A 22,288-nucleotide genomic window follows, 5' to 3' on the forward strand; every position below is an offset into this window, starting at 1 on the left:
AAGATAAAATAAATAAATAAAGATAAAACACACATGAAGATAAAACATCACCCACACAACCGACAGGTATTTCTCGTCTACAGTCCAAAATGGATTATAACCATCCTCCTGCTTTTTTTTTTTTTTTAAAAAAATGTTTTTTATTAAATATTTCTTAGTTTACAAAAATACGTGCACTCTCCCCCCCCCCCCAGTTGTGTTTTCTACAGATCAGTTTCCTTCGTAGTGAGACATTAGCACTGCTGCCGTATTAGAACGGTCAGGCGACAGAGGAAAGGTGCCAAGGGCACAGAAAAGAGGGCAAATGCTTCACCGCGGCTTCGCTTTCCGACGCCACGCACGCGCTTGCTACAAGCGCTCGGTCCTGAACTCTTCATTAGCGGAAGCTGATTGAGCAAGCGCTGGTCATGTGACAGACCAGGGGGTGGGGCGAAAGGTTTCAATATGGCTGCGCCCATGTGCAACGAGTATCGGGTGTGTTTACAGCGAGCGGCTGACGTTTTGTGGGCACATGGATCGAGGGGATTTCTTGGTCTCCCTGACGGTGAGAGAAGGAAACGCAAGCAGCGTTGCCCGATTCAATTAAGGAAAGGGTGGGGCGGCAGGGGTGGGGATGAATGACCCGATGGTGAGATTTTATTCAGCCTAAAGGCATTTACAGAATTGACCCTCCTAAACCGGAATAAAAATTTCAAAAAATTGCCCAGTTGCATCTTAGAGACCAACTAAGTTTGTTCTGGGTATAAGCTTTCGTGTGCATGCAGACTTCTTCAGATATCTAAACTGGGATCCTAAACTGGGTTCAAGGTTTTGTGCGTACAAACTGTCCTGCCAGTCTGTTTGGCAGAGATCTTGTTTTCCTTTATTAACTATCCCCAGACCCCGGCGTGCTCCGGTCCATGGAGTCACGAAGAGTCGGACACGACTAAACGACTAAACAACAACAACAAACTATCCCCAATGTGTCTAGCTTGTTTTGTTTGTGTGAGCCTCTTGAAGAATCTTAAAGTTCTGGGAGCCTCCAGGTTTGTTCTCTATCTTGTGGTGGGTGATCAGAATGCCAGGGTGGTGGTAGAAGTCGGGCTTACTCCTAAGTAAGCATGGTTAGGATCGGAGCCTGTGTTTGTGTGTGTGTGCGCATTGAGGAAAGGAATTCAAAGGAAAAAACACATGCTCAGAAGCACTAGTTTTATTTGTTGTAGTTATGGCTGATTATGGACCCAGGTGGCGCTGTGGTTAAACCACAGAGCCTAGGGCTTGCTGATCAGAAGGTCGGCGGTTCGAATCCCTGTGACGGGGTGAGCTCCCGTTGCTTGGTCCCAGCTCCTGCCAACCTAGCAGTTCGAAAGCACGTCAAAATGCAAGTAGATAAATAGGAACCGCTACAGCAGGAAGGTAAACGGTGTTTCCATGTGCTGCTCTGGTTCTCCAGAAGCAGCTTTGTCATGCTGGCTACATGACCTGGAAGCTATTCACCGGCTCCCTCGGCCAATAATGCGAGATGAGCGCGCAACCCCAGAGTCGGTCACGACTGGACCTAATGGTCAGGGGTCCCTTTACCTTTACCTTTATGGCTGATTACAGATATGTGATGAGAAGCTAGAAGGATGTTGCTTGTCAAGTGATGGTTAAAAAAACCACTCACAGTGCCATCCTATCTATGCCTGTGTACTCAAAAGCAACCCCACTGAGTTCAATAAGACTTAATCCCTGGAAATCTAAGATTGCAGGATTTGCAGCCTTAACTCTGTAGGTCAGGCATCCCCAAACTGCCGCCCTCCAGATGTTTTGGCCTACAACTCCCATGATCCCTAGCTAACAGGACCAGTGGTTGGGGAAGATGGGATTTGTAGTCCAAAACATCCGGAGGGCCGAAGTTTGGGGATGCCTGCTGTAGGTTGTCAGAGCAGTGTATATGGGAAAGTAGTATGTATGGTTCAATGTGAGGTAGAGAGCATTACAGTGCAGTTCTAACCATGCCTTCTCAGAAGTAAGTCCTATCAAATTCAGTTGGGTTCACTCACAGGTAATTGGGATTAGGGTTGCATCTGTAAACCATAAACATAGGTTGGATAGAACCCTGCTTTGAGCAAATTCTCATGTTTTCCACTACAGATTGTTCTCTCTCTCTCTCTCTCTCTCTCTCTCTCTCTCTCTCTCTCTTTTAAGAATATCAATCTCTACAGAATAAAATTGCAAAAGTGTGTAGGGATGATTTCTGGGTATGAATATGCATACCTGACTTTTTTCTTGGCAGCTATCTTATTTGAGGAAAACATATATAATATTAATTTTTAAATTTGCGATTCATGGCACTATACTGAGTAGCTCTTGGAGGTCTAGAAAGATTTAACAATCCAATCCCTAGCATATTTTTTTGGAAGAAGTTCAATACAATTTATTTTCTGATTCGTGTATTTACAGTTGCAGGCTCAGGAAGGCTTCATGCAATTTTGGGGAGGATTTGCAGGCCCCCAAGCATCATTTTATCAGTCCCATTACAGACTAGTAGCTTTAGATCCATTGTAACACATCCTGCATATATTTGTGTAATAAAATGGAACCAGATAAGTAAATAACATGACCTAAACAACAAAAACAAAAAACCCAAACCCAAACAAACCCCATACTGTACTATAGGCCTAATCTATAATTTAGCCTGACTTTTCTCCCACACACAGTAATGGGCTTGCACGGCCTCTTCCTTGCTGAGCATTTTGGACTATCACAGATGTTTTGGACTACAATTCCCATCTTCCCTGACCACTGATCCTGTTAGCTAGGGATCATGGGAATTGTAGGCCAAAACATCTGGAGGGCCGCAGTTTGGGAATGCCTGGACTATCAGGTTCCTGTTTAATTGTCCTGATTTTCATTCTCTTTCCTTGTACCGTTTGGGAAAACAATTGGCATTTGGTGCCTTTTAGTTATAGAACTGTAAACCAACCCCTGGCATGGGAGCATGCCTTGTAAATCTTTGTTTTTTTTAATCTAGTTTTAGAAAAACAAATGTATTGTAAAATAAAATTAATAAAAATTAGAAACATTGAACATATTACATTGCTAATCTGGCATAACATTGTATCACCTCAATGGAAATAGTAGATCCAGTACCGAGGGCCTTCTGGCGGTTCCTTTGTTGCGAAAAGCCAAGTTGCAGGGAACCAGGCAGAGGGCCTTCTCGGTGGTGGCGCCCACCCTGTGGAACGCCCTCCCATCACATGTCAAAGAGAAAAACAACTACCAGATTTTTAGAAAACATCTGAAGGCAGCCCTGTTTAGGGAGGCTTTTAATGTTTAATAGATTATTTTATTTCATTTTTCTGTTGGAAGCCGCCCAGAGTGGCTGGGGAAACCCAGCCTGATGGGTGGGGTATAAATAATAAATTATTATTCCTTCAGTAGCACCTTAAAGACCAACTAAGTTTTTATTTTGGTATGAGCTTTCGTGTGCATGCACACTTCTTCAGATACAGTACTCAGACCAACACGGCTACCTACCTGTAAATTATTATTGTTGTTGTTGTTGTTGTTGTTGTTGTTGTTATTAGTAGTAGTAAGTTTAAAAGCTCTCTGCCTTGTGTGTGCAATTTCAGCCAGCCACCAAGCATGTAAAGCTGAAGTTGTGCAAGTTAAATGCACACAAGATGCGAGTCAACTGTACAACAACTACTTAAAGTAATAATTGACCATCACTATTTCTCAGTTCTCCATTTGTAAGTTGAGAATATGTACTAATGAAGCTACACTATACTATTTAGCAGCAAGGTCAACTTATAGTCACACCCTATCAGATGCTGGCCCTTTATTGTTTTCTCTGACGGTCAAGGTTTTGGCAAACCTGTTTCCCTTAAATTCCTTTTAAAATGATGGAGATTGAAGCTGACAGCATGCAGTGGATCATTCACTGTGCTATGGGCTCTCCTCAAACATTTTCGAAGTTAAACAAGTCCAGCCCCCTCACTATCACAGCCCTGAAGCAGACCCAAACTAGAAACCCTGCATACAAAAGTGACAGAACACATTTGCCATGAGCTGCAAAGGCAATCGCATGCAAATATTTCTCTATTTATCAGCTTTCAAGCTGCAAATGCAGCATTGCAAAGGGGGTGACTAAATCCCCTTGTGATAAAAACAAAACAAAAAACCATTACGGTTTTCCACAGATGGAACAAACAGCTAGATATTTGTGCTCTCCTGCAGATGCTCCATTAGCCACTTCATGAATTTAAATTACGTTTAAGATACAGAAGTTTGAAATCCGAAGAAGCAATTAGTAACTTTTGATTCATGCTTTTTGCCAGGTGGCTAGATTAAAATCGGATCAATTTTGTTTCCCCCCTTTTTAATCACTTGTTACAGATAAGAATTGTGATGGAGAAGAAGCTAGAAGGATATAACTTGCAGGAGGTTGCAAAATCAATGCATGCAAAATAGCCAAGCTGATTAGAAGAGTAATTAACTTATTGATTAAAACTTTAACTGTAGCCAGTGAGCCCCTCCTGAATGGTATGGAAAAGTTGGGGTGGCTTCCCTGGGCTTCTGCTATCAAGATATTCAGCAGTACTTTGTGAGCTGAAATTAATTACTGTTTGATTTCTTTTCAAATAAAATGAACATTTGATGTATCTTTGGGCCTTGGTTTGGAAGAACCTGCTGCTGGTGTGTGTGTGTGTGTTAAGACAACACCATCTAATTTTGCAATGTGATAATGAAGTCTTGCAGGTATGTTATCAACATTTTAGTAGCTTATAGAAATCCTTATTAGCCCACCTAATGCACATTACACTTTGAAGATGGCTTGGGAACTGCAGCTGGTACACAATGCAGCAGATAAAATGCTTGCGGGTGGCAGGTGATCCTATCACACCAATTCCTTACTATTTATATTGGCTTCCTGTTCATTTCTAAGCCCAATTTAAAGTGCTGGTTTTGGCCTTCAAGGGCACAAGTGATTGAGGGTGAACCTGTGGCTCTCCAGATATTGCCTGTCATCCCTGACCATTGGCCAAGTTGGCTGCGGCTGATGGGACTTGTAGTTCAGCAACACCTGGAGGGCCACAAGTTCATCTTCCTTCCTAAATGGTTTTGACCGGGTTATCTGAAGGACTCTCTGCACCTGTATGAACCTGCCAGAACTTTAAGATTTGCGCCAAAGGCTTTCCTCTTTCTGGCCCACCAGTGAAAGCTGTTAGATTGGAGGGAACCAAGAACAGGGCCTTTTCAGCTGTGACCCTGTACCATTAACATTCCCTTCCTAGAGAAATGCCATAGGCCCTTAAAGTCATTTTTCTTCCAGCCTGTGTCTGTCTAAAACAGGCATCCCCAAACTGCAGCCCTCCAGATGTTTTGGCCTACAACTCCCACGATCCCTAGCTAACAGGACCAGTGGTCGGGGAAGATGGGAATTGTAGTCCAAAACATCTGGAGGGCCGAAGTTTGGGGATGCCTGGTCTAAAATTAGTGTGCTGTTCTTTTAAACCATGCTGTTGCTGCTGCTTACAAATTAAGGGGTTGGTGGAGTATTTTATTGCTGCGATGGTTGTGGTGATGTTTTGTTTTTAACTTTGTAGAAACCACCTTGTGAGGACAGTGTGCCCTCAAGGGTGGCTTAAAAATCTTTAAAATAAATAAATAGCCTCTTGGTATATTTTGTTTGGCCAGTTGGTAATGTAGTCTTGTCTGACGTGCCTGTGTCTTTGCATATTCGAAATAATTTGAATCTGTTCAAAATGGCTGCATGAGAGAGATACTATACGCAGGGACTGTGTTGGTCTTTTTTACAATTTGGTGCTTAGTATAATGCTATCAATTAATAAATATTAGCTATCTGTTCATGCCCCTTTGTTGCTGTTCCTGCATACTTATATTCCACAGCAATTTCTTATGCTAATGGTGTATCCTTCTAACATAATATGTGCATATAATCAAATTTGCAGATGACACCAAACTGGGAGGGGTAACTAATGCTACGGAAGACAGAATCGGGATTCAAAATGACCTTAACAGATTGGAGAACTGGGCCTTCACTAACAAAATGAATTTCAGTAGGGGCAAATGTAAGGTTCTACACTTAGGCAGGAATAACCAACTGTACCAATATAAGATGTGGGGCACCTGGCTTACTAGTAATACATGTGAAAAGGATCTAGGGTTTTTTAGTGGACCACAAGTTTAACATGAGTCAACAGTGTGATGCAGCAGCAAAAAAGGCTAATGCTATTCTAGGCTGCATCAACAGAAGTATAGTGTCCAGATCAAGGGAAGTAATAGTGCCACTCTATTCTGCCTTGGTCAGACCACACCTGAAATACTGTGCCCAGTTCTGGGCATCACAATTTAAGAAGGATGTTGACAAGCTGGAACGTTGCAGAGAAAGGCAACCAAGATGAAGAAAGGTCTGGATACAGTTTTAATCTGTGTTTGAAAATGTTGTTCAGGAGTACTAGTGGGTAACTAGTACTCTTAAAAGAAATAAAAATCCTCTACTAGCCCTTGTGGAAAGAAAGTTATGGGGCAAATGTACAGGTACCGTCTAAGACAGACATCCCCAAACTTCAGCCCTCCAGATGTTTTGGACTACAATTCCTATCATCCCTGACCACTTGTCCTGTTAGCTAGGGATCATGGGAGTTGTAGGCCAAAACATCTGGAGGGCCGCAGTTTGGGGATGCCTGGTCTAAGAGATTTCTTTGAAATGAAAGTAAGTGGGGTGTGGCCACCTTGATTATTTTTCCTGGTAGTGATGAAAGTTCCCTTCTGCTATTAGATAGCAACTGCCCCCCTCCGTGTGTGTGTGCATGTGCGTGTCATCAATATTGTGTGAACTCCAGAATCAGGACCAGCAAGGATAAGGTTGTTGGGGGTGGTTGCCCCTCTGATTTTGTGTTATGCTATGCCAGGCATCCCCAAACTGCGGCCCTCCAGATGTTTTGGCCTACAACTCCCATGATCCCTAGCTAACAGGACCAGTGGTCGGGGAAGATGGGAATTGTAGTCCAAAACATCTGGAGGGCTGAAGTTTGGGGATGCCTGCTCTAGGCTCTAAAACTGCGGCTTAGAGTTGGCTTAATATCCTGTTTTGCTTGCAAACTGTTTTGCCTGCAACATTTCCAGGTTTGCCCTTAAATGGAAGCTAGGGGTAAAACCTGAAACCTGGTTTGTTCAGCTGCTTGCACAAAGGGAGGAGCAAAGCAGCAGAATTGAGGCTCCGTGCGCCATTGCACAACTTGTACATTTTCTGGTTTATTGAACTGAGAAATTAATCACGTGAACCTGCCCAGTGTGTTCTTTACTTGACCTACCAGTTTTCTGTCTCTCTCTCTCTCTCTCTCCCCACCCCAGTTAACATGAAAATTTCCCCTTTTTGTTTTGAAGGCTGGTGGGCTAGCTGGAGTGTGTGTTGACCTGATATTGTTCCCCTTGGATACAGTCAAAACGAGACTGCAGAGTCCTCAAGGATTTAAGAAGGCTGGTGGCTTCCATGGCATCTATGCTGGTGTTCCTTCTACAGCTGTAGGGTCCTTTCCGAATGGTAAGGAGGCCATTTATACATTCTGTATTTGTGATCAATGCTGCCGCCTCTTAACTAACCGCTGGTTGGTTTCAGGCACGAACTTTGCTAGTACCTCTGAGAAACGCTTGACAGTGTGAATATGAGGCCTCTTTTTTCTTTTGGATACTATTATCCTTCCCCTTCATGAGCAAAATCAGACCAATGAGTTTTGGATTTATTTAGAATATGTAGTGGTTCTCCAGCTTCCCCCAGACAGATAGGGTTGCCAGACTCAATAGAGGACAGTACCTCTGTGCCTTTAATTGCCCTGCTCTCTTTTGAGTCTGGAAACCTTAAAGAGAAACCAGCAGACCCTTTGCTTGGAAATTAAACAAAGGGTCTGCTGGTTTCTCTTCAAGGTTTCCAGACTCAAAAGAGAGCAGGGCAATTAAAGGCACAGAAGTCCTGTCCTCTATTGAGTCTGGCAACCCTACATACAGACCACTTGGAAATTGCCGAGCGTCTTGGCAGACCACTTAATTACGGTATTATTTTCTTCTACTGTGGGAATTGTAAGGTTCTGTGCTAGATGCTGGGTGGTTTTCAATTGTACATTTTGCTCCTTTTATTTCTTACACTCGTGTTTTATTGTATTGCATTTTGAATGCCATATAATTCGATGGGATTCAGATGGTAAGCGTTCTTTACAGACATGCCACAGACCACCTGAATGAAACTTACGGGCTGCTGGTGGTCTGCAGTCCACAGTTTCGGAACCCCTGATCTGGAAGTAATGGTTATAATAATCATAGGTAACACGTATACAAGTGATGAAATGGATGTAATCCTTGCAACAACTTAGAGGCAAGTCAGTATAATTGTCTCCATATTGCAGGTGAGGGTATAGATGGGGACTGAGGCTTAAGACCGCCTTGTAAGTTCTTGGCCTAGTGGAGATTCAGACAGGGCACACCCTCATTGTAGCTCAGTCCCTTAACTGCTATGGGCCAGATTCAACTAACTGGTTCTCCTCCCCTGCATGCCCCTGCCCCCCACCCCCCAGTTAACTCAGAGCCTGGATTTGGAGAACGCCCAGAACAGCCATAGCTGCCAAGTCTCCCGTTTCCCCCGGGAAAACCCCTTTTTTTTAACCTTTTCCCGGTGGTCCCCCGTATCACTTCGTCTCCCGTTTTTCTCCATTATTTTCTCCTGCCGGCGGCCATTTTTTTCTTTCCGATTTGCCCTTCTATGGGCACCAAAAATGGCTGCCGCCAGCTTCAAAAGTCGCATCTACGCATCTCCGGAAGTGCATAGACGTGACTTCCGGTGTTGGCGGCGGCCATTTTGGTGTCCATAGATGGGCGAAGCGACACCGAAAGTTGCGTCGGCACACTTCCTGACATGCGTACAAGCGACTTTTGAAGCCGCCGGCGGCCATTTTGGGTGCCCATAGAAGGGCAAAGCAACACTGGAAGTTACATCAACGCAACTTCCGGTGTAAAATGGCTGCCGGTCCTGGATTCTGCAGCCCGGAACATGGAAGGTAAGAGAACAGCACAGGGAGAGAAGAGTTTGCTTCATCAGTGCAAGCCCTTCTGCCCACACTGACAGAGCAGTCTCCTCTGTTGCTTCATTTAATTCTTTCCTATGTTTTGCATTTAGCCCAGTATTGCCTACACTGTGGTTTTGCTCCAGATGTTTTGGACTACAATTCCCATCTTCCCCGACCACTGGTCCTTTTAGCTAGGGATCATGGGAGTTGTAGGCCAAAACATCTGGAGGGCCGCAGTTTGTGGATGCCTGATATCTATCTATCTATCTATCTATCTATCTATCTATCTATCTATCATCTATCTATCTATCTATCTATCTTAGTGTTACATTTGAATAGACTTGTTCTAAACATAGCTGCCAAGTCCGGATCGTAAAGATCCGGGATCGGCAGCGCGCGCATGACCGGAAGTTGCGTGACGCAACTTCCGGTGGCGCTTCGCCCTTCTATGGGCACCAGAAAATGGCGGCGCCAGCGCCGGAAGTCGCTTCCGCGCATGACCGGAAACACGTAAAAGCGACTTCCGGCGCCGGCGCTGCCATTTTCTGATGCCCATAGAAGGGCGAAGCGCCACCGGAAGTCGCGTCACGCAACTTCCGGTCATGTGCGGAAGCGACTTCCGGCGCCGGCGCTGCCATTTTCTGGTGCCCATAGAAGGGCAAAGCGGCACCAGAAAAATGGCCGCCGGGAAGAAGCGAATTTAAGGGACAATGCCAGGATTTTTCGCCAAACGGGAGACCGCCGGGAAACGGTAAGAAAAAAGGGGTTTTCCCGGCGGATACGGGATACTTGGCAGCTATGGTTCTAAATGTTGATGGAACTTAAAGAAGTAGGGTCAAGCAATACCCTTACTCTTTTCTGAGCACTTTCAGCTTGACTTCTGCTGGTGGATGTTATTGAAAGTTGGCAGAAGCATCCTCGGGCACCTTCAAACCTTCCAAGCCCTTCATAAGATGATATGAACATTTTCTGTTCTCCACCGCCTCTGCTCTTATCTCCTTTCGGAGATGATAAGCATCTTTTGATTAGCAGCAGAGGGCGACAGACAGAGGAGCCCTGTCACACAATTAAAAACTCTTCCTCTTGGCAAAGTTCACTCCTTTTGTTCTGCACCATTTGCATTTTTACAGCACAATCCTGTGCACATCGACTCAGAAGTTCAGTTCAGTTGAGCTCAATCGGACTTACGCACAGGTTGTTGTGTAAATGGATTACAGTGTTAAATTCTGAGCTGCTTTCTGTTTATTGGGATGCAGCAAGAGTTAGGCATTTAAAATGGCCTTTGATTGGACAGAAGACAGATTTTTAGACCCCTTTTCTGTACAAAAGACCGCATTTACTGGAATCTAATGTGCACCTTTTTTGGCCAAATTACATTGCGAAAATTAAGGTGTGCATTGGATTCAATGGTGCATTAGATTTGAGTAAATACAGTGGAACCTCGGTTTATGAACACCTCGGTTTATGAATTTTCGGTTTATGAACGCTGCGGACCCATCTGGAATGGATTAATTCATTTTCCATTACTTTCAGTGGGAAAGTTCGCTTCAGTTTATGAACGCTTCAGTTTAAGTACTCCGCGGACTGTCTGGAACGGATTAATCCACTTTCCATTACTCTCAATGGGAAAGTTCGCTTCAGTTTATGAACGCTTCAGTTTATGAACAGACTTCCGGAACCAATTGTGTTCATAAACCGAGGTACCACTGTATGGTACTATTGCAGTTTCAACATCTAACTTTTATGGCACCATTTTGGTATTTGGGATTTGAGGCTTTTTAAGGAAAAGGGAATATTTACAATAAAAGGTGACTAGAGTGGGTGTTTCTGAACACCTGGAAGTCCGACTTGAATTTTGAATTGCTCATTCATGTACAGTCTGCAGTGTATTTCCCCAACTTTCTTTAAAAATTTCATTGAGTTTTTAAAAAGCTGTTTATATGTTTTGATGCAAGAAACCCTCCCAGTGGAGGCTGGTCCATTAGGACGAATGGGGCACTGCCCTACCTACAGACTGGCACCAGTTTCTGAATTCCAGCTGTTTGACAGTGGCAAACACAACATTACTTTCCTTGCCTGAACTAGGCTGCTGAAATGAAGAGAGCTAACACAGAGTGGATATATGTGTGAAAGAATTGTGTGCTCAGTTCAGTTCTGTCACGGAAAACAAATTATTACGCTCAGCAGGCACCCTGTTCTATAATTCTTTTTCTTTTTAAAATCCCTCTTTATTTCTTTAAAAAAACCAATTTTTTCTTTTCATTCTAATTGTGTGCCTTTTGCACCTGCTAGTGTTGTATAAACAAGGGCTATAGCTCTCAGTGGTTAGAGTCCATGCATTCAGAAGGTCCCAGGTTCAATCTCTGGCATCTCCAAGCAGTTGACAGTACTGAGCTAGGTCAGCCAAAAGTCTGACTCAGCATAAAGCAGCTGCCTCTGTTTCTATATCTTACTAAAATTCCTTGTATAGTGGCACCTTGGTTCTCAAACTTAATCTGTTCAGGAAGTCCGTTCCAAAACCAAAGCGTTCCAAAACCAAGGCACGTTTTCCTAGAGAAAGTAATGCAAAATGGATTAATCTGTTCCAGACTTTTAAAAACAACCCAGAAAACAGCAATTTAACATGAATTTTACTATCCAACGAGACCATTGATCCATAAAATGAAAGCAATAAACAATGTACTGCAGTCACACAAACAATCAATCAGTTAGCTGAACTGGGTTCCACACAGTCACAAAACAAAACAAAAAGAGCCGCAAAAACAAAAACGCAAAATAAATAGCAAAAACAGACGGACCTCAGCGTAACACTCAAAACGGAAGTGTGGCACTGAAAATGGAAGTGTGGCACTCAAAAGGAAGTGTAACACTCAAAACGGAAGCGTAACACTCAAAACGAAAGTGTGACACTCAAAACAGAAGTGTGGCACTCAAAACAGAGCATGTTTGGTTTCCAAAAAAAGTTCGCAAACCGGAACACTTAGTTCCGGGTTTGCAGTGTTTGGGTTCCAATTTGTTTGAGTACCAAGGCGTTTGAGAACCAAGGTACCACCGTAGTTTTTTTTAAAGCATTTTTGGCCACTGCCTTCTCCCTGCTTCTGGAGATTTACATTCTGAATGATGTGCAGGTGGGGCAGGAATTTTGTCTGGACACTTGCCTTGGGTGAGCTGCTAGGAGATCTTCACCTTATAGCACTTGAAGTGTAGTCCACGTTGCACCCACAGTTGCATGTACTATCGGAGGGGAGCCCTGAGTAGCTTAACAGACACGCTGTCTTCTGTTTCAGCTGCTGCCTTTTTTGCCACCTACGAGTTTACAAAAGCCACGCTCCGCAAAGATGCACCTCCATATTTATCTCCTCTCACGCACATGCTGGCTGCTTCATTGGGAGAAATAGTAAGTAGAAGTTCGAATCTGTTTTTCACAAGGGGGGGGGTGAGGGAGAGTGAGCAGATGCACGCCTGAACAAGGGGGTCATTTTGCAAGGGATTTCTGCCGTCATCGGCTGCCTAGTGTAGACTTTGGAAGGATAACGAACCCATTGGTAGCGTTGATCTATATCCAGAAGGGACAAGATGCCTAAGTATCAAAAGGTCTAAAGCAGGGCAGGTTTGGTATCTGGAGTGTTTATATCAGGCATCCCCAAACTGTGGCCCTCTAGGTGTTTTGGCTTACAACTCCCATGATCCCTAGCTAATAGGACCAGGGGTCAGGGAAGATGGGAATTGTAGTCCAAAACATCTGGAGGGCCGAAGTTTGGGGATGCCTGGTTTATATCCTGCCAGTTAACTGAAAATGTTATGGCAGCTTTTAAAATGCAATAAAATGTACAAGAGTTACAATGCTGGGGGGAAAATCTATGCATCATACTTTTACTTGTATAAGACTAGGTTTTTTCCTTTAAAAATCATGCTAAAAAATGGCGGCCATCTTATATGTGGGTGGCATAGCTGCCAAGTTATCCCTTATTTTAAGGGATTTTCCCTTATGCTGAATAGGCTTTCTCGCGAGAAAAGGGAAAACTTGGCAGCTATGGTGGGTGGACGTTTGATTGGTTGCTGCCGTGACTGTTAGCAGCTATTGTGCATGTTATTGGTTGCTGTGTCAATGGGTGGTGTTGATTGGCTGATGCTGTGGCAGTTGGGCGGGCGATGGGCAGCTTCTGCTAGCGATGGGACAGACGAGAGGCGGATTTTGCGACGTGTGCAGGTGAGCACATGTCAACCCCCCTAAGAAAACTCAACAACTCTGTGCAACCATCTGCAAAAAAAGCTGAACAACTCTGGGCAACCCTCCGCAAAAAAGCTCAACAACTCTGTGCCATCTCCCCCCATTTTCTTAAATTTGAGTCCCCCAAAATAGGGGACATCTTATACATGGGGGCGTCTTATATATAGAAAAGTATGGTACGTTTTGCCCTAGTTCTCTGCTGGCCTGAAAGTTTAAGCCATTGGTTTGAATCTAAGTCCTCCTGGGCCAGGACTTTGTCATGCTGCTGCTGCCTTTCACAGCCTCTGGCGGTAGATGCAGAAGACACTTCCGGCCTCCCCTGCAGTCCGTGGTTGGTGCTTTTTGTCCCCCCATCATCGTAACAGGGAAACATTGCAGCTATGCATCCGTTGCTTTTCACTGAGCCCTTCAGAAAGAGTTGCAGTGTCTTGGATGGACCATGTTCTTTCTAGCGGGGTGGGGGTGGGGGTGGGAAATGGACGGAGATTGCAGCTACTGTGCTATTTGAGGCTTCAGGATCCTATTACTTGTTAAGGGAAGCATATTCTTATAGCAGGCTTCCTCAACCTCGGCCCTCTAGATGTTTTGAGACTACAATTCCCATCATCCCTGACCGCTGGTCCTGCTAGCTAAGGATCATGGGAGTTGTAGACCAAAAACATCTGGAGGGCCGAGGTTGAGGAAGCCTGTTTTATAGAGACCTCCCTTAGAACATCAGTTACATTTCAAGGTGACGGTCTCCCTGTTAAAGCAGCACTCTGCAGAAGCCTTCTAAAATGCACATGTGTGTCCTTCCTTCTTTCTTCTTCTTTTTGATAAAAAGCCAGGCTGCCAAATATTTGAATTTGGAGTTTGGTTCAGTTTCCTCAGAGGTGAGGCAAATGAGGGGGAGATTCGTTCCCCTCCCCCCCAACTCCCTATTGATTCTTACTTGATTGATCCCTCCCCCCTTTTGGCGTGTCCCAAATTGCACGCAAAATGGTGAAAGTTGTAATTATAGTTTTATTGATTAGCCATTAGGTTTTAATCAAGCCGTAACCACTGGGAAAGGCTATTATTTCAACATCCCTCCAAATGTCTTAATTGCTTGGTTGCAACCAGCGGCTTGTATGTCGCTCTGCAAGGAATGAGCCAAAAGCACAAGTAATAATAATAATAATGTAATAATAATTTATTATTTATACCCCGCCCATCTGGCTGGGTTTCCCCAGCCACTCTGGGCGGCTCCCAATTGAATATTAAAAACACAGTACAGCATTAAACATAAAAAACTTCCCTAAACAGGGCTGTTGTGTGCCAGAATCGCGAAGATGCCTCTCATCACATTTTCTGGCCAGCTGGGCTATTGCCAAATTGCTGCCCTTCTCTAGAATGCAGCGTCAGTGCTCATTAGGACGTTATTGTGTCTGCCGTTTCTTCTGGATTCCTAGGCACCGTCGGGGGAACTGATTTTCTATCCCGTGGCAAACAGGGGTGTGCCCCTGCTGGAGAGCCACCTCTGCAAAATTTGTCATTGCCCCTACCTCCGTTATCTCCCCGGCTTTGAAGTTGGAGGCACTTCAGAGCCATGGGATTTCATGTGAGTAGGGAAGCAACGGTCTCAAATCCTTTTGATTACCAATGGCTGGAGTCAGCTCTGTTATCTTGATGCTCTTTTCCTTTACAAGTGCAGAGCTTGGACCTGTGCTGGTTAGGCAGATGCACGGAGAGACAACTCCAGATCTATGCAGGGTATCAGCTTTTGGCTCCTGATTCTAAGTGTGTTTCTTGAGGATTCTGACAAAAGAATGGAGAACTGGTGGGTTGCATGAAAAATAGCACAATCGGTAGATTCTAACTGGAATAATAGAATCATAGAATTGTAGATTTGGAGGGGACCACGTGGCTCTCTAGCCCAACCCCCTGCAATGCAGGACTTTTTTTGGAGAGGGTTAGGGAAATATTTGGGATCATTATAATAATAATATTATAATAATAATAAAGGTAAAGGGACCCCTGACCATTAGGTCCAGTTGTGACCGACTCTGGGGTTGTGCGCTCATCTCGCATTATTGGCCGAGGCAGCTGGCGTACAGCTTCCAGGTCATGTGGCCAGCATGACAAAGCCGCTTCTGGCGAACAAGAGCAGCACACGGAAACGCCGTTTACCTTCCCGCTGTAGCGGTCCCTATTTATCTACTTGCACTTTGATGTGCTTTCGAACTGCTAGGTTGACAGGAGCTGGGACCAAGCAACGGGAGCTCACCCCATCGCAGGGATTCGAACCGCTGACCTTCTGATCCACAAGCCCTAGGCTCTGTGGTTTAACCCACAGCGCCACCTGCGTCCCCATTATAATAATAATTTAATAATAATTTACTATTTATACCCAGCCCATCTGGCTGGGCCCCTCTAGCCACTCTGGGCGGCCTCCAACAAAATATTAAAATACAATAGTCCTTCAGATATTAAAAGCTTCTCTAAACAGGGCTGCCTTCAGATGTCTCCTAAAAGTCTGGTAGTTGTTTTTTCCTTTGACATCTGGTAAGAGGGTGTTTCACAGGGCAGGCGCCACTACTTCACTGTGAGAAGCAAAGCTACAGGGAAGCAGGCAGAGGGCCTTCTCGGTAGTGGCGCCCGCCCTGTGGAACGCCCTTCCATCGGAGGTCAAGGAGATAAACAACTACCTGACATTTAGAAAACACCTAAAGGCAGCCCTGTTTAGGGAAGTTTTTAATCTGTGATATCTTAATGTATTTTGGTATTTGTTTGAAGCCACCCAGAGTAGCAGGGGAAACCCAGTCAGATGGGCGGGGTATAAATAAATAAATAAATAAATAAATAAATAATAATACTGAGAAGACCCTCGGTCTGGTTCCCTGTAACTTTGCTTCTCGCAGTGAGGGAACCGCCAGAAAGCCCTTGGTGCTGGATCTCAGTGTCCATCTTGATGTCATTAAGAATCAAGATGGCTTCAGAATTGCTGTCCTGTACTATTTCAGACCTAAGGGATCCAGGTGGCGCTGTGGTTAAACCACTGAGCCTAGGGCTTGCTGATCAGAAGGTCGGCGGTTCGAAACCCTGTGACGGGGTGAGCTCCCGTTGCTTGGTCCCAGCTCCTGCCAACCTAGCAGTTCGAAAGCACGTCAAAATGCAAGTAGATAAATAGGAAACGCTACAGTGGGAAGGTAAACAGCGTTTCCATGTGCTGCTCTGGTTTGCCAGAAGCGGCTTTGTCATGCTGGCCACATGACCTGGAAGTTATACGCCGGCTCCCTCGGCCAATAATGCAAGATGAGCGCGCAACCCCAGAGTCGGTCACGACTGGACCTAATGGTCAGGGGTCCCTTTACCCTTTTTTAAAATACTATTTCAGACATGTGGTTTATACACTTATGTATGTGTGTTTATCTGGTGCAATTCTGAACATTTATTCTGTATTTGAGACCTAAGAATTCTTAGAACAATGGCACCAATCTTTCTGGACGGGTACAACTTCACAGGAGGGAGCACGTGGCACTGTGGTCTAAACCACTGAGCCTCTTGGGCTTGCCGATCCGAAGGCCGGCAGTTCGAATCCATGTAACAGGGTGAGCTCTCATTGTTCTGTCCTTGCTCCTGCCTACCTAGCAGTTCAAAAGCGTGCCTGCAGAAGTAGATAAATAGGTACTGCTGCGGAGGGAAGGTAAACAGCGTTTCCGTGCACTCTGGCATTCGCCACGGTGCCCCTCTGCATCAGAAGCAGTTTAGTCATGCTGGCCACTTGACCCCCCCCCCCAAAAAAATCTGTTTGCGGACTAACACCAGCTCCCTTGCCTGAAAGCGAGATGAGCGCCACAGCCCATAGTCGCCTTTGACTGGACTTAACCATCCAGGGGTCTTTACCTTTACAACTTCAGAATGCTGACAGAGGGTTCTTGTGTTTAAATGTCCGCCATCACAAACATTTCTGACATATAGAAAGCTGTTGTGTCAGTGCAAAGAGTTCTAGGCAAGACCGCTCCGTTTCATGCTAGTTTTCCACATTGCAATCTGCTCCCTCTGTCATATAGGGACAGGCATCCTGTCTGAGTCGGATCTCAAAAGGGTGGGCAGGTTGGAAGCACCCCTGCTCTGTAAAGCTTGAGCAATAAGCTTGAGACTGCGTATCTTGGTTGGATCTCCTGTATTTGCAAATAATCTCCAAAGTGAGCACTGTACCTTGAGTGAATTGCGTGTGAACGCATGCTCCGTAAATGCGTTCTGTGCACAGGGATTAAGCCGCCGTGTCGTAAAGTCATTGGAGCACTTTGCTGCAAAATCGTGATGTCCCCGGCAAGTTGCAGAACCTAGACCTCTGCAGGAAGTGGGAATTGTCTCTTGAATGAATCATGCCAGCTTCTGAAATATTCATAAACTACTCGAGACTCTTTGTGTCATGCAAATGCTGGATGTTCTGCCAGGGCTCCTAAACAGGATAGCATTTGGCAAAAAAACAAAAAACAAAAAGGGGGTGGGGGCTGCAGAGAAAATGTGTTTTGCTGCCATTAGGACCTGGTGGAGAATACAGAGGGCAGTTATATTGGAGGGGAGCTCAAATTAAGGCTGCAGCTGGAAATCGGCTGTAAATAAAGATGAATAGAGGCAGAGAGCTGTAGATGCGGCCAGCAGATTAATCACACAATTAAAGGCTGAAACCAGCAAATTAGAAGCTGTCAGATACATAACCAGCCAGCCAAGGAATCTCTCTAATGCCTACCTTCTTACACTATCATGTGTTTCTTTCCTGGGGTGCATACTCCCCCCCCCACCCATCGTGGCTGCTCCAGTACTTGGATCTGCGATCTGTTGGCAAACTCTTGTTGTGTATGAACATTTTTTTTAAAATCTTTATTAAAAAATGCATACTTTTTTGTGGAGTGGTGAACAGGATGGCACTGTCTTCGTGAACCAGTCACAAGGGAAGCCCCACACAGAGCACATTGCGGTAGTCCAAGCATAACGTTACCTGCGCCACTTGGGCCTCCATGGATGAAAATGGTTCCAATGCCACGCAGTTTATGCTTCCCCAATAACAAAATGCAATATTTGCATCAAAGCTGGCATGGCAACAGCAGCATGCACAATGACCTGTCCGTCAGGATTTCCCGAGATATCCAAGTGTGCAGCTTTGAACAGATCAGCTCGGCCCTCATCTAAAGGGCTGTTCCCCTGTGGACTCAACCACTCACTAAGGGGTTGATTGGAAGATGCACTTGTCACTCCAGAGATACACTCTCACTCTGTATCAGAGGGTCCTCCACAAAGCCAGGGTGCCCCAACATCTTTTACAAAGCTATTGGGTAGTCAACTCTGATGAAGCCCAGTCTCCACCTCCACAATACAGTGGTGCTTCGCAAGACGAATTTAATTCGTTCCACGAGTCAATTCGTTTTGCGAAAAATTCATCTTGGGAATCGCGGTTTCCCATAGGAATGAATTGAAATTTCTTTTTTTTTTGCCCATAGGAATGCATTAATTAAATTTCAATGCATTCCTATGGGAAACTGCAATTCGCAAGATGAATTTTTCGCAAAATGAATTTGTTTTGCGAGTCACCACCAGATCGCAAGACGCATTCGTCTTGCGAAAAATTTGTCTTGCAGGGCATTCTTCTTGCGAGGTACCACTGTGTTTGGGGTGCAAGTGATGCCAGGAGAAGTGGGTTTCTGGGTAACAGGGAAGGCCAAGTGGCAGCCATCAAGTACACCCCCCGTTTCCTCTCCATCCTCACTGCCTGGAAAAAACATCCCAGCAGTGTCTTTCCTTGAGGGGAAATCCTTGATACCATGATCCAAATAATTAGCGTTAGTTTTTCTAAAACACAAAAGCTTTTTGCAATCCCAACCCGATTTGCTTCAAGGCACATTATTACCGCCCATAATAATAATAATAATAATAATCATCATCATCTATTATTTATACCCCACCCATCTGGCTGGGTTTCCCCAGCCACTCTTAAAAGACACAGAGCTTAGAAGCGGCCGGCACGTGAAGCTGAGTGGCTAAGCTTTAAATTTGGCAGGAGAGTTTCTTGGTCCGAGCTCTGCAATCTGTCCAGCGCATCTTTTCCTCATCTCTTTCCCCTGCGGATAACTTCAGAACGTTTTATTCCTGCATACTTCTGATTCTGCCGCAGGAGCTGTGGAAGTGTATGAAAGGGAAGCCAGGTCATATTTTTTTAGGATGTCAGAAGTGAAAGAATTAGACCTTTGGTGACGCTGGCAGCCATCTGTCTGCAGGCTGTCTGTGCTGCCTCCCTCGGAGGCCGAGGGTTGTGGGTTCACGCTGTGACAGGAGCGCAGATATATCTTTGTCTCTGTCATGAGGCGGCTGCTGTAATGCGGATGGTCTTTTGAATCATTCTTTCTGATCACATCCCAACCTGCCTGCCTCTGATTAGGTGATGAGCCGATGAGATAAAAAAGGAGTGATGGATGATATCGGCCTGTGATAACAAGTTCACATAAAACAAGTTAAAATGATAAAAATTCTGGAGTTTGAAGGAGGAAAAAAGGTGCTTTTGAGGCATACTTACTTTGAAAGGTGCTTGGAGTTTTCTTCAGAGGGACTGCCATTGCATATGTTAAAGTAAAGTTTTTAATAAGAGTGAAAGGATTAGATTTCCTGCCTCTTCTAGCCCCTGGCAAAATTGGTAACTACTGTATATATATACCTGTATGTGTGTATGAGAGAGAGGGGTGGGGGTGGGGGTGCGAGAGGGTCCTTATTTGCTGAGGTGCCTGTAGGTTGAACTGAATTTATTACGTTAGCTCGTTTACCTGTAGGCCACTTTTCTGGACAAAGCCTCTTCTGAGAGATGCATATCTGCGGGCGAAAATAACATCCCTGTCTGGACCTGCTCTTTCTTTCTTTCCTGAACGTATGCAGCAAAAGCACAGCAAGGGCTGTGGCTGTGATGGCAATTGCACTCCACCTGGTTGCCGCAGTCTGAAGCCAGCCTGAATGAAGGGCTAGAATGGGTTTTCCATTGCTTTTGAAAACAGTTTTGGGGGTGTTACTTCTGCAAGCAGGAATACAGCACAGTAGGCTAGCAGTTTTTCTCTTGCAAGCAAGTGTGTGTGTGTGTGTGTGTGTGTGTGTGTGTGTGTGTGTGTGTGTGATTCAAATACATCACCTTCTGCCCGTGCTCCAGCCTCATTCTTCTGCATTTGTTATACTAGGCATCCCAGACCAATGCAAGTATTGTGAGATCAGGGTTGAAGATGTTAACGGGCAGTGTGGGGCAGGGAACCAAACTTGTTATCCATAAGTAAACTCTGAATGGTCTTCCTGTCACTAAAATTTAACTTTGCAATTTGGTCTGCTACCTCTTTCTCTCATGCTGTGTGCACCAAGCGACCCATTATCCAAATTTTGATTGGCACTCCCTCGCCTCTTACTGGTTTTGTTCGGCTGCAGCTATTTTTGTTCCCCTGCGTGTGCCCTTTGTAGCGCTGTGGATGGTTTGGAAGGACAATGGGAACTCAGAATTTCACCTTTTTCACCTGCGCTCTCTTTGCTTCTCTTTCATCCCTCTTGGTGCAGGACTTCCCTTTTGCTAAGCAGCCCTGTAGTTTTCAGCTTCTGCTCTTGCAGAGCATTGACTGCCTTCGCTGAACAAGACTGTGTTACCACATCAGTGTTTTCAACAACTTCCACTCTAGCCACTAGGACGGCAACTGGTAACGGGATACGCTCAGGCTTGGTGCTTCGCTGGGCCGGAGGTTGCTTATGTGGCTTTGGGGCAAGGCGTGAAAGAGGGGAGAAAGATGGAGAGAGTATGTACCCTGTGCATTTTACCCTGTGCATGAGGATTATAACAGCTATTCCTATCATACTATCCTTGCAGAACGAATATGCTAAAAGGCTACAGGAGAGAGGGACGCGGGTGGTGCTGTGGTCTATACCACAGAGCCTAGGGCTTGCTGATCAGAAGGTCGGCGGTTCAAATCCCCGCGATGGGGTGAGCTCCTGTTGCTCGGTCCCAGCTCCTGCCAACCTAGCAGTTCGAAAGCGCAAACTGCAAGTAGATAAATAGGTACCGCTCCGGCAGGAAGGTAAACAGCGTTTCTGTGCGCTGCTCTGGTTCACCAGAAGCAGCTTAGTCATGCTGGCCACATGACCCGGAAGCTGTCTGACAAACATCAGCTCCCTCGGCCTATAGAGCAAGATAAGCGCCGCAACCCCAGAATCGTCCGCGGCTGGACCTAATGGTCAGGCCATTTACCATTTATGGGAGAGACAGCTGGCATAGGAAAAATGGCAGATGAGAGTTAATTGCCTGTAATGAGACTTTAGCTGCCTTAACTGTTAGTGTGCTAGCCAGGGTTAGAAACTCAGATATATAAGCTAATTGCCAAATGGCACCTTAAATCTTGGTTACGGATGGCACAAAGGAATGTCTAGGCACCTTTTTACACTGAATAATAATAATAATAATAATAATAATAATAATAATAATAATAATTTAATAGTACATACATACCGCTTTATATTTTAAAGGGAAAAAACCTCAAGGCAGTTTGCAACACATTAAAACATCAAATAAATTGTTGTAATCCTTACAACACCCCTGTAAAGTAGGCCAGTGTTTTCTTCATGTTGCATAAAGGCGAGTGATATTGAGGAATGCTTATATCATTACAACCTGCTTTTTGCATCCCTTTAGTGTTCTGTGAGTTGAATTTAGAAATGCCCGCTGTGGCGGGATATGATAATAGCTTAAAAAGTTTTTGCCACTGCATCTTGCAAGAGTGATGAGTTGATCGGGGCTTCCTTAAATTTTTGATGTTTTTAGATTTCTTCATCTTCTTGAGCTCCAGTTTTTTGTAGTTTGTTAAAATGTGTTATGTGGTTTGTGGCGTCGGGGTCTGGGTTTGGGCAATTATCCGTCTTATGACCTGCTGCTATTTCAGGAGGTTTGCGTTTAAAATTATCTGCAAGGGTCAGAAGGAGCCTATTTGTTATCGCTGGAAAGTTTTTTATATTGGACAGGTCCATGCATATCTGA

General features: G+C 44.9%; 1 protein-coding gene across 2 annotated transcripts in view; it reads left to right on the forward strand.

The window, feature by feature from the left end:
• Positions 1-415: 415 nt before the first annotated feature.
• The window catches only part of SLC25A26 (solute carrier family 25 member 26), a 130,320-nt gene continuing 108,447 nt past the window's right edge, over positions 416-22,288 (forward strand). For both annotated transcript variants that reach the window (XM_035106708.2, XM_060271329.1), the window contains exons 1-3: positions 416-544; positions 7,378-7,534; positions 12,335-12,444. In XM_035106708.2, the coding sequence (XP_034962599.1) occupies positions 512-544; positions 7,378-7,534; positions 12,335-12,444 (300 nt within the window). In that variant the 5' untranslated portion in view covers positions 416-511. The remainder of the gene's footprint in view (positions 545-7,377; positions 7,535-12,334; positions 12,445-22,288) is intronic.

The sequence above is a fragment of the Zootoca vivipara genome, chromosome 2 (genome assembly GCF_963506605.1).
Source record: "Zootoca vivipara chromosome 2, rZooViv1.1, whole genome shotgun sequence".
Lineage (NCBI taxonomy): Eukaryota > Metazoa > Chordata > Lepidosauria > Squamata > Lacertidae > Zootoca > Zootoca vivipara.